General features: G+C 47.3%; 1 protein-coding gene across 1 annotated transcript; it reads right to left on the bottom strand.

The window, feature by feature from the left end:
• Positions 1-505: 505 nt before the first annotated feature.
• STPG3 (sperm-tail PG-rich repeat containing 3) lies at positions 506-11,499 on the bottom strand. The gene is made up of 7 exons (XM_028714375.2): positions 11,305-11,499; positions 10,426-10,493; positions 8,266-8,409; positions 5,523-5,611; positions 4,258-4,369; positions 2,897-3,022; positions 506-676 (listed from the first exon to the last, which is right to left on the bottom strand). Exons 1-7 carry the CDS (start codon positions 11,490-11,492, stop codon positions 543-545), a joined length of 861 nt encoding a protein of 286 aa, XP_028570208.2. The 5' UTR covers positions 11,493-11,499; the 3' UTR covers positions 506-542.
• Between the last annotated feature and the right edge of the window lie 1,096 nt (positions 11,500-12,595).

Genomic DNA, 12,595 nt, shown 5'->3' with positions numbered 1-12,595 from the left:
TTAGAAGGTCTTAAGACAGGAATGGGGAAAAGAAACAGCCCCACAACATCACGGTGGCATCAATAGTCTCACTGTTGAACTTCAACTTAAGTTGTGGAGCCTTCCAAGTTATAAAACTCTGCAGCTTAAGTTGAATGGTATATATTCTGATCAGACTTTACAGAGTCCCATCACCCCACTATTTTTTAAGGAGTTGCTAGGGTGGGACACTGCAGGAGCAGAGATTGAGGAAGCTGATTTTGTAAAGAGAAAAAAAAAGAAAAATTTTGTTGGTCCTTCAACTGCACAAATAAGATTTCTCTGCTTTGCTGTTAAATTAGTATACCCATGCAGCTTCTTTTTTAATTTATGTACATTATTCCCCCTCCCATTAATTCAGGTTAGGTCAGATGGCTAAGATAACAGGATTTGTGCTTTTAACAAGTCTGAGCCTGTATTGAAAGTTGCAAGAGCTGCCTGGAATGTTAAACACTGGGCAGAAATGGGCCATGCAGCTTCAGGGCAATCAGGCTTTTAATCACACTCCTGGTGGGGGGGGGGTGTCACAGCGTTGAAAATGGCCCTGTCTCGTGCTTCTTGGGTCGCCTCACGCCTTGGATGAAGAAGCTGGGGGAGCAAGGTAGACGAGCGATGTGCCCTCTCTCCACATTGTAAGTGCCGGGACCAGGGGTGGTGTCTGCAACCAATGCAGAAAGTGGAAGAAGGTAACTAACTGAATGGCAGTGGCCAGAACTGCACACATAAATGTTTTGGGGCTCAGACTCAACAAGCAGGCATGGCAACAGCACCAACTGAAGCTTTTAACCAGCAGTCACTATAAAAAATGTTACCTCCTTGCAAAGGTTAGTCTGATTTCACCTAGCCTGTCTATTTGCTAAACATTTTAGAATGGGTGGGGAAACTTCTGCTGGTGCTTTTGGATTGCAACTTCCATCATCCCTGCTCATTGGTCATGCTGCCTGGGGCCGGTGGGAGTTGGGAGTCGGAAGAAAAAAGGAACATCACACCACCATCTAAAAGTTTGCAGAAGTCATAAGAGCAGCACTACTAGATCAGGCCAAAAAGCCCTGTCTGGTCCAGCATCCTGTTCTCATGGTGGCTGATCAGATGCCTCTGGGAACCTGCAGGTGGGATCTGAGAGGAGCAGCACTGATTCTCAGCAACTGGCATTCAGATACATACTGCCTCTGACAGTGGAGGGAGAACATAGCCTTATCCTCCATGAATTTGTCTATTTTATATATATATATATATATATATAGTTTTTAACCATCCTGGTTAGGTTAGGGAAAGCCTGGACAAAAAGATATTTGGCTGTGAACCAGCTGCTGGGTGATGCTTCAGTTACAATAGTCACCAGGGCTAGCTGGCTGAATTAGTCCTACTTGGTAATCTTCATAAAAGGGGAGGGAGAGGAAAGAGAAAGGAAATAAAAGATCAGGCTGAATTCAAATTAAAGGCCAGGCGGAATAGCTCTGTCTTACAGGCCCGGCAAAAGGAGGTTAAACCCTGAAGGGCCCTAGTCTCATGGGACAGCATTCCACCAGGTCGGAGCCATCACTGAAAAGGCCCTGGCCCTGGTGGATGATAGTTTGACTTCCTTAGGGCCCGGGACCTCTAAACTATGGTTCTTCATGGACCTTAAGGTCCTCTGCGGGGCATACCAGGAAAGGTGGTCTCATAAATAAGAGGGCCCCAAGCCACAAAGGGCTTTAAAGGTCAAAACCAGTACCTTGAACCTGACCTTAACTCCACCAGAAGCCAGTGCAACTGGTAAAGCACTGGGTGAATATGCTCAAATGGCAGGGACCCCGTGAGGAGCCTCGCCGCAGCATTCTGCACCCGCTGGAGTTTCTGGGACAGGTTCAAGGGCAGCCCCATGTAGAGCGAATTACAGTAAAGCCTGGAGGTGACTGTCATATGGATCACTGGCCAGATTGGGGCGGGAAAGGTAAGGGACCAACTGCTTAGTGCTTCTAAGATGGAAAAATGTCGCCTTAGCTGTTGCTGTAACCTGCGCCTCCATGGAAAGGGAGGTGTCAAGGATTACATCCAAACTCTTAACAGAAGGCACTGGCACTAATTGGGCCCCCACAAGAGAAGGGAGTTGGTCCCTCATCCCCATGCCATCCCAACCCAGCCAGAGGACCTCTGTCTTTGAAGGATTTAGTTTCAATCAACTCCCACAAAACCACCCACCACAGCCTCCAAGCATCTGGTCAGTGTGTCAGGGCCGAGTTGGTGTGGTCATCCATCAGCAGATAGAGCTGAGTGTCGTCATGATGTTATAATGGCAGCAATGGTCAGGGGTACTGCTAACTCTTATTAATATTCAATCTCTGCCCCTTTATATACAGTCATACCTTGGAAGTCAAACGGAATCTGTTCCGGAAGTCTGTTCAACTTCCAAAATGCTCGAAAACCAAAACGCAGCTTCTGATTGACTGCAGGAAGCTTCTGCAGCCAATTGGAAGCAGCGGAAGCCCCGTTGGATGTTTGGCTTCCAAAAGAACGTTCGAAAACTGGAACATTGTTCGGGAGCCAAAACGTTCGAGAACTAGGCTGTTTGACTTCCAAGGTACAAGTGTAGGTGTGCAGCGCTCCCTCTCGCTGTTCTAGCTTCTGGCTTAGCCACGTGCAGCCTCTTCAGGACAGGGGGAGCCGTCATCCCGCTGCCCTGAAGAGGCTGTGCGGCTATCCCAGAAGCCAGAAGAGTGAGAGGGATCTCTGCACAGCGATCCCTCTTGCTGTTCTGGCTTCTGGGATTTGGAATATTTTTTTTCTCTTGTTTTCGTCCTCCAAAAACTAGGTGCGTCTTGTGGTCTGGTGCATCTTACAGAACGAAAAATACAGTAGTTAAAAGAGTAGTGGGAGGGAACCTGTTACCATTCCTTACCTTTCCTGGCCCACTTGTGCATAGTGTTTCGTGCAGGGCTGATGATGATAGAGGGTGATCTAAACATCACATGTTTGTATGCACTTTCTGTGTTGTACTTATTGGGTGCTGGATCCATCATATTATCTAGGGAAGAGAAAAGGGGTGAGAGAGAAGCCGGTCCAATCTGTGGTGCCAGATACTAATGGAGAGGGAGGGGAGAAGTTGGCATTGCCAGGCACTGACTTGAAGAGCTGCAACCCGACAGAGACCCTCTTGGATATGCTTAGCATAGCTCCCCTTACTGTTACTGCCAGGAGCAACTTATGCTGCTCTTGCCCACACCCTTGTAGTGTTGAGTGGACCCAAGTGAAGAGGTCAAGTTAAATGGGCAGTGTAGATACCATATGTATTTATGAAACAAAAATTATATACAGGCAACCCCCCACACACACACCTTTGCACACATTCAAATAAAGCTTGATCCTACACACGTGCATCCCTGCAGCCTGGAAGTAGCTGGAAAAGGGGACAGAATGGGGTAGGGGCATAATGGGTGGAGCAGGTTTACATGCCTACATGCATGGTCAGGAATGCAGCCCCCACACAAAACGGTATTGTTTGAGCGTAGGAAAACCGCTAAATAGCTTACAAAAACAGTTTTAAAATATTGAGGAATAAACAGTTAAAACCATGTACGTAATTTAAAATTCTGTAGTTAAAATTAACAGTAAGAGATTAGATCTTGTCAGCATCCATGTCTCTGGTCAGGCTGGCCCAAACAATAATGTTTTGAGCAGGTGGTGAAAAGAGTACGACATAGGTGTCTGCCTGGTGTCAATAGGCAAGAAGTTCCATAGTGGGTCCCATAACAACAAAAGAATTATTTTCTTGCAAGTGCAGAACAAATATGTGGCAGCTGTAACAGTGTCAGATCTGCAAATTGAAGCGGTCAAATGGGTTTATATAGAGAAGGCAATGTGCAAGTAACTGGTCCCAAATAAACTGGCCTCGTAACAAATCTTTGAGCAGAGGTGTTAGCTACTGGCAATGTCTCACTAAAAAGGGAAGAACCCTACCGAAGGCAAATTTCTGGTAAAAATCTGGAGTTTGCACTCAGCAAGTGCTCAGCTTCCCGACTGGCAATAAAGGGCAAGATTAGAGTCCTGAGGCACATCTTGACCCAGATAAGGATAATAGCTGCGTTGATAGAGCAAAAGGCTCATAATCTCAGGGTCATGGTTTTGTGACCCATATTTGTAATAAAAAAAAATATTACATTGCAAGGGTTTGGGCTAGATGACCCCCTGGATCTATTCCAACATTACAATTCTATGAAATAAATACCTCTAGATAACCTAAGGCACCCATTATCTTCTTACTTTTGCTGACAAGAGTGAACTCTCCCTTCTGTCCCATGGTGAAATGGGGGCTGTTTGGCAGGTTGGCTGGCTTGACATCCAGGGGCTGGCCGTAGTGGAAAGGAGAGGGCCACTGCAAATAACAGAGGGACAGCTGAGCTGCATGATCCTTCCTGGAGAGGGGGACCCACATGGTGGAGGAGCATAAAAGCTATATGACCAGTGAGACCCAACAGAGCTACATTTCCCAGAATGCTTTAACCATCAATCCTCCTTCCCAGGGAACTGTGGGAGTGGTAACTCTGTGACAGGGAGTAGGGGGCCTCCTAACAATTCTCAGCATCCTTAATGAACTACAGTTCCCAGGATTCCTTAGGGGAAGCCATGATATTCTAGTGCTTTAAATGTATGGTGTTAATAGGACTCCAAATCTGTGGTTCTAAAGCAGCCTTGCCAAATCTTTGGTTCACAGATACTCCCATTATCCCCAGGGATTGGCCCTGGTGGCTTGAAATGATGCTTAAAAGAATTCTATGGACAAATTCAAAGAGGATAAGGTTATCAATTGCTACTAACCATGATGGCTCTGCCCTGCCTTCCACAGCTGGAGGCAGTCATGTAACTGAGTTATGTGACACCCCAAGCCAAGGTGATATGTAACTTTACAATCTTCACAAGACATCTGAAATCAGCCCTGTATAGGGAAGTTATTTAATGTTTAATGTTACATTTTGTTTTTATATATGTTGGAAGCCGCCCATAATGGCTGGGGCAACCCAGTCAGATGCATGGGGTATTACTATTATATTATTAATTAGGATGTCTCTATTTTCCTTGGAGAAATGTTGGAGGGTATGAAAACCAGCTGCTGGAAATTGCAGTAAGAGAGTGCACTCTTATGCTCCGACCCTACTTGTATGAGGTGCTTCAAATGCATAGTGCAGGTTGGGCCTTTAATTTCTGGCTGCTTCCAAATACAACAAGGCCACCACTAGCATTTATACAGTATACAGCTTGCTGCTTGATCTTTGCAACATGGAGACTGACCCCGGGACCTGCATCTCTTGATTCTTTATATTACACTTTATGGATATTTATGGAGTTATTTACTTATACCATTATTTTATTTATGTTTTGCATGTTGTCAACTGCTTTGATGCACTTTCTGAAAGGGAGGGTTGTAAATATTCCATTTAATTAATGAATGAAGCATGTGCTCTTGTCACTGAACTATATGAATTGGGTGGGGCATAGCACAAATGGACACCCCCATGCGTGACACTTACATTGGTCTCGTTGCTAAAATCCACTTTCTTAATGAACGGGTTATTGCTCAAAAACCAAGACTTCTGCCAAGAACGCCGCCCTCCGCCCTCTGGAGAAACAGAACAGACAAGGTTGAGGCAGCATCAGTGTTGTTACAGAGCCTTGAACTTTGAACCAGGCCCCCAACTGTCATCCCAAGAGACTTGGGACCCAGCCTACATAGAGCCAGCCCAAGACACTTGGGCAGCTGAGGCAAACCACAAAATGGCATCCCCTCCCCAACCTGGGATGAAGGGGTGAGTGAAGACTTACATCAGGAACATGTACAGTGGTACCTCGGGTTAAGTACTTAGAAGAAGAAGAAGAAGAGTTTGGATTTGATATCCCGCCTTTCACCCCCTTTAAGGAGTCTCAAAGCGGCTAACATTCTCCTTTCCCTTCCTCCCCCACAACAAACACTCTGTGAGGTGAGAGGGGCTGAGAGACTTAAAAGAAGTGTGACTGGCCCAAGGTCACCCAGCAGCTGCAGGTGGAGGAGCGGGGAATCGAACCCGGTTCCCCAGATTACGAGACCACCGCTCTTAACCACTACACCACACTGGCTCTCAAGTTCTGGAGTACTTAAGTACCTCGTTCTGGAGGTCCATTCTTGACCTGAAACTGTTCTTAACCTGAAGCACCACTTTAGCTAATGGGGCCTCCCCCAGCCGCCTCGCCGCTGGAGTACAATTTCTGTTCTCATCCTGAAGCAAAGTTCTTAACCTGAGGTACTATTTCTGGGTTAGCGGAGTCTGTAAACTGAAGCGTATATAACCTAAGGTACCACTGTATGATCTAGTTGAGATTCCTGAGTTGCAAGGGGTTGGACTAGATGACCCCTGGGGGACCATTGTAACTCTATAACTCTACAATTCTAAAGAGCTACAGCAGGAAGGGGGGAGGAGAGCAGTGCCATCTGTTCACCAAGAGGCTGCTGTAGAGGCAGCTTTGAGGGTAGGGCTGCTGAGGAGACAGCAGATTGGGCCTCTATGAAGCATGCCACAGTCAGTGACAGCAGTGGCAGCAGAAGTGGGGTTGGATGATGCAATCCTTGGTGGCCACATCTGCTGCCCCTGTGGATCCTGCTGCCTGAAGCGATTGCCTTATCTTGCCTCATGGGTGGGATGACCCTGAATCTACTCATGTAACAGGGTGAGGTGACAGAAAGCAGGGCTGAACAGGCCTTTCCATTTCCACATGCTGGTAGAATAAGCTATTCATTTGTTTTTTGTTACAGTAAGTTTATGTTACATCCTTTGCCATTGTGGCCCCCAGAAGGTTGCCTACTAGAAAATGTGGCCCTCAGGTTCCCCACTTCTTGGGGGAAAGTGTGACTTGTGAATATACAGTATCCAGAAAGTAGGCCTTACCTGTTGTAATCACACATGTTCTGCCTCCACAAGGGTCAGTTATTTAGGCAGTGCCTTTTTTTCTAGGGGGACGCATACCCCTAAGCATTTTGTGAATCTAAGTTTGGCCTCATTGAGGGGCAGTATTTCAATATGAGTAGGAAAATGAGAGTACCCCTGAACATTTTTTTTTTAAAGAAAAAAAGCACTTGTATTAGGTAGAAGGAATAACAATGCTGCTCCTTTAAGAAAAGATACAGTGGTACCTCGGGTTAAGTACTTAATTCCTTCTGGAGGTCCGTTCTTAACCTGAAACTGTTCTTAACCTGAAGCACCACTTTAGCTAATGGGGCCTCCTGCTGCTGCCATGCTGCCGGAGCATGATTTCTGTTCTCATCATGAAGCAAAGTTCTTAACCCGAGGTACTATTTCTGGGTTAGTGGAGTCTGTAACCTGAAGCATATGTAGCCTGAAGCGTATGTAACCCGAAGTACCACTGTAGTGCCTTTCCCCCTTTTTTAGACCTCAAGGCAGGTTGGGAAATGTAGCCACAACAATATGATAGTTTCTATTGGCTCTACCCAGAAAATTACCTCCCTTCTCAAAGTCTCAGCTGCAAGCATGCTAACCCTAGGATTTCCCCTACCCTCTGCATTGGAGAAATTGCATCCAATAAGCCATTTTTCTTAGGAAGCTCTGCAAATTCATGGAACGCTGTAAAGGAATAGCCTCATCTGTAACAACACACCAAGCGATAAAAAGGTACCCCTGCCCTTATGGGCCAGTCTTGACAGACTCTAGGGTTGTGCGCTCATCTCACTCTATAGGCCGGGAGCCAGCGCTGTCCGCAGACACTTCCGGGTCACGTGGCCAGCGTGACAAGCTGCATCTGGCGAGCCAGCGCAGCACACGGAACGCCGTTTACCTTCCCGCTGGTGAGCGGTCCCTATTTATCTACTTGCACCCGGAGGTGCTTTCGAACTGCTAGGTTGGCAGGCGCTGGGACCGAACGATGGGAGCGCACCCCGCCGCGGGGATTCGAACCGCCGACCATGCGATCGGCAAGTCCTAGGCGCTGAGGTTTTACCCACAGCGCCACCCGCGTCCCTCACCAAGTGATATTGGTAGATAAAAACAATTAAGTTGATTGTGGTAGGAAGTACGTAACTCAGACAGAAGAGTTTCTAATCCTAAACTAACTAACTAGCCAAGGGGAAACAAAGGCTTGTGCTTTTCTTCTCAGAGGATAGATCCAAGATGGCCTCTCAAAAATGTTGAAAACCTCTGGTCTAGCGGCCTAAACACAAACCGTATTGATTCATGCATAGCTGGAAACTGAAAGAATGCTCTCTTAATCCCTTCCCTTCACTCGCACCTTTAGAAGGTGACTTCAACCCAAAGGTGTAGGATGGAGCACTGGTTTGCCGGAAGTTCGCACTGCAGGCCGAGTAAGCTGCTGGCCCAGGGCTGTCCGTGTTCACTGCCATCGACAAGCGGCCTTCTGGGGATATGCGACTACCTGGAGCAAAGAGAAGATCATTCAGCTGATGCAGGTTGGGATCTGAATGCCCTGCAGGGAGGCTTCCTGGCCCCCCCTGGCCCAAGAGCCTGTCCTCCTGCCCCTATGCTTTTAACACAAGAATACAAAATCTGTGGTCCTGCATATGTTGTTGGACTACAACTTCTGTAATCCATAAGCCTTGGCCATGTTTACTGGTACTGTTGGGAGCAGGAGAACAACCACGGGAGAACAACCACATCTGGAGAGCCACAGTGTCCCCAGCCCTGGACTACGATGCATGTGTTACATATTTGTACTCCATAAGGCTAGCTTCTGAGGCTCTGCTTGCTTTACCTACCATCAAGGTCCCTCAGCTTTATAAACAGGGCCTTTTTAGTGGTGACCCTCTATTTTTGATCCTAAGAGAAATATGTGACGTTTGCCCTACCATGTTATCTGTTGCTGGTTTTACTGGTTACTTTTAAACTGACCATGCCATGCAAGAAATACAGTACTTGCTTCGGTCAGTCCTGCTGCAGGGCTCTGCAGATTTGTCTACCCATCAAGGCAATAGGTATTGCAAGTGTCTAAAATAAAGAAGACAGAGAGGCCCTGAAACTGAAAGTGTAGCACAATCAGAGGCTGAGCAAGGAGGGTGTGGCCCGCCCCGGGTGACATCGCCTCCCCGAACCTCGCCGTGGGCTGCGTCCTCCTAGGACGCTTGAGGCGGCCGGCGCCCCCCCCCCCCCGGAGCCTTAAGGCAGCTGGCATATCCCCTGGGAAATGTGCCCTGCCCCCCGGGATGCTAGCCCCGCCCACCGGGTGCATGCCGCTCCAGGTGCCAGGGCAACTAGTTCTGCCTCTGGGCACAATGGCTAGACTTGCAATGAGTAGACTTGCATTCAGGAATCTTCTCAGACATGAAATGCAATGGTTGATCTTTGGTGAGTTACTGTCTCTCAGTCTAATATACCTTGCAAGGTTGTTGTGAGCAAAAATGTGCATTTTGTTAGTTTAGATTGTTGGCATTTGTCTGTCTCAGGAGACTGGAGAAGTGTGCCTTTAGGGATGACGTGAAACTGATGGAAGGTTACAGTGCCTGCTGTGGCTGTAGAGACCAATACGGGAAAGACAGATTTTCTTGCTACTGGGGCAGATGAAGGCTTTCTAGTTGCCAATTCTACCTTCTTGTTGTTTTGTTGTTTAGTCGTGTCCGACTCTTCGTGACCCCATGGACCAGAGCACGCCAGGCACTTCTGTCCTCCACTGCCTCCCGCAGTTTGGTCAAACTCATGCTGGAAGCTTCAAGAACACCATCCAACCATCTCATCCTCTGTCGTCCCCTTCTCCTTGTGCCCTCCAACTTTCCCAACATCTGGGTCTTTTCCAGGGAGTCTTCTCTTCTCATGAGGTGGCCAAAGTATTGGAGCCTCAGCTTCACGATCTGTCCTTCCAGTGAGCACTCAGGGCTAATTTCCTTAAGAATGGATGTGTTCGATCTTCTTGCAGTCCATGGGACTCTCAAGAGTCTCCTCCAGCACCACAACTCAAAAGCATCAATTCTTCGGCGATCAGCCTTCTTTATGGTCCAGCTCTCACTTCCATACATCACTTCTGGGGAAACCATAGCTTTTACTATACGGACCTTTGTTGGCAAGGTGATGTCTCTACTTTTTAAGATGCTGTCTAGGTTTGTCATTGCTTTTCTCCCAAGAAGCAGGCGTCTTTTAATTTCGTGACTGCTGTCACCATCTGCAGTGATCATGGAGCCCAAGAAAGTAAAATCTCTTACTGCCTCCATTTCTTCCCCTTCTATTTGCCAGGAGGTGATGGGACCTGGAGGAGGAACCGGCAAGCCACTCCAGTATCCCTGCCAAGAAAACTCCATGGACAAAGACAACAGGCATATAAAATTCTACCTTACAGAATTACATTGAGACTGCACTATTGGTTTCCCTATTGGGCACCCACAAACCAATGGGGAGAAAGCCTTGGATTGCCCTTTTCTCTCTCTCAAACCTCCTTCCTACTTACTGCTCTGCTTTCCGAAATGAATTTCTGGGAGGAACGGTGTTGAGCTAGATTCCCTGCTCAGGCGACCCCTGAGAACAAAACACAAGCAACAAATGAGGAGAGGCGGTCCCAGCAGCTGGAAATGGAAGGAAAAAGTAAATGCCACTACTGGTGTCAGTAGTGGGCGAAATCAGGCATTTGCTGGATCCCACCATTTTATTTAGCTATACTGAAATTTATTCCCTATACTCCTGACACTCCTTATGTAAGCACATAAGACAAGCCCAGATGGATCAGACCAAAGGTCCATCTAATCCATCACTTTGTTCTCACAGAGGCCAACCAGATGCTTGTGGGAAGCACTCTGGGCTATTGACAACATTTTTAAAAAAGAATTGCAGCATAGTAAAAACAAATTGAAATAGAAAGAATGCATCAATATTATTTGCACTCAGGTTCTGCTTGTGGGATTCCCATAGGCATCCAGTTGGCCACTGTGCTGCAGGATGGGGCAGAGGCAAAAGAGGCTAGTTTCTGCACAAACAGCCCCCTCTATTCTCCATTCAGGCAGGCAAGAGGCATGATCAGAGTTCAAGGACACATTCCACCCAGGCAAAATCACTGCAGGTGGGTGCGATGCAGGGCTATTGAGGGAGGGTATGGGCAGGGTATTTGTGGCATGTGGGGAGTCTTGGGGGCCATAGAAAGAGGCCTCAGGAGCTGTGTGTGGCCCCTTAGCCCTGAGGTTCCCCATTCCAGGACTAGATGGACTCTTGGTTCTGGTCCAGCCAGCCTTATCTATCCCATTTTAACTTAATGGGGTTAGGTGAGAATCTGGCCTTGCGGGGCATGCAGTAGGGGATAGTGGCAAGTGCCTGAGGCCTTCTCTGCCTGCATTACCGGTACAAATGGTGGTTCCTCTTTAAAAGCAACTGAGATTTGGTGTTCCTTTTCTGGCTGGTATCCAGGTACATCTGGGCCATGAACTTGATGTGTTTCTGTTGGAACTCCATTTTCCACAGCTGGGCAATGTTGACTCGCCCCATGCTCCCCCTCCGGCAGAATGGTTGCTGCACGTTGTGTGACATCAGTGGGTTCTCTCATTCCATGGCTCCATGCGTTCTGTGCTGTTTGATGGTGGTGTCTGTTTTCCCCAAGGGTAGGGAATAGATGAGGCAGGGCAGTCCAGCTAGGTGCAGACCTATGATCAACAGAGGTTGGTTCTTTTGGGCTAAGGGGGGGGGGGTGGTCACTGTTCTACTAACCCCAGTCTTCCCCCAGCCACCTGCCTGCCTTCTTGCTTAAAACCAGCCCAGGAGGTAACACTGGCTGCCTGTTTCCTCCTCAGTGTTCAGTGTTGCCATTGCAGGGAGGAGGACGGGGCAAAACTATAATTTAGGCCTCATTCACATCTTACACTGTGATACCATATTAAATGCTTCCCTCAAGGAATTCAGGGGACTGTAGTTTTATAAGGATGCTGAGAGTTTATTGAAGACCCCCCTCTGAGAACCATTCTGAGAAATTGCTTTTAATTCACTCTTTATTGGTTTTCTATTAATTCAAAATATACAAAGTCAGTCACAAAACATTTTGTTGCATGGTGTTAATGGTTTAAGGGGGTGGGTTAAGCACCTAATCCCTAGAAATTAATAAATGCTAGGATTTTGATTATTTGGGACATGAAGGGAGAATGCAAGCTGCAGAGGAATTCCTATGGCTGAGCTACTTCCATTAAGGAAATATAGAGAACAATTGAGGGACATTAACAATATAAGAGAACTCCTTCACCCTTACCCTGAGGTGTGAACAGAGGCTGGGGGTTTGGAAGGTGGACAGGGTAACTGCTCTGGGAGCAAGGGTGGCTGGGAGGAAGGAGGAAGAACAGCTGAGATCCATCTTGGGCAGGCTGGCTGAAGGCTGGCTGCTTTGCTGTGGGGTACCAGCCCCTCTTGGAAGGACCCACTTGGCAGAGAGAGGGGCAGGCAGCCAACTTTTGTAACAACATATACAAAATATAACAGAATCTAAAATTTAAACTGGATCTCAGTAGGATATGGTAACAACTACTGAAAATTGTAGCTCTGGAAGGGTAATAGGGGGTCCCTTAACAACTCTCAGCACTCTAACAAACCACAGCTCCCAGAATTCTTAGAACATAGAGTGTTGAGAAAGAAAGGAATATGTGTGC

This window comes from Podarcis muralis, chromosome Z (assembly GCF_964188315.1).
Source record: "Podarcis muralis chromosome Z, rPodMur119.hap1.1, whole genome shotgun sequence".
NCBI lineage: Eukaryota > Metazoa > Chordata > Lepidosauria > Squamata > Lacertidae > Podarcis > Podarcis muralis.
The sequence above is the reverse complement of the archived record's forward strand: the minus strand, read 5'-3'. Positions and strand labels throughout refer to the sequence as shown.

What these genes read in the sequence shown, in the direction of transcription:
- STPG3 (XM_028714375.2), bottom strand. Translation starts at nt 11,492, where the DNA reads ATGTCACACAACGTGCAGCAACCATTCTGCCGGAGGGGGAGCATGGGG. An exon ending in TCATTTCGGAAAGCAGAGCA is followed by an intron (nt 8,410 to 10,425) that starts GTAAGTAGGAAG and finishes TCTTTGCTCCAG; the next exon opens with GTAGTCGCATATCCCCAGAA. An exon ending in GTTCACTCTTGTCAGCAAAA is followed by an intron (nt 3,023 to 4,257) that starts GTAAGAAGATAA and finishes TCTCTTCCCTAG; the next exon opens with ATAATATGATGGATCCAGCA.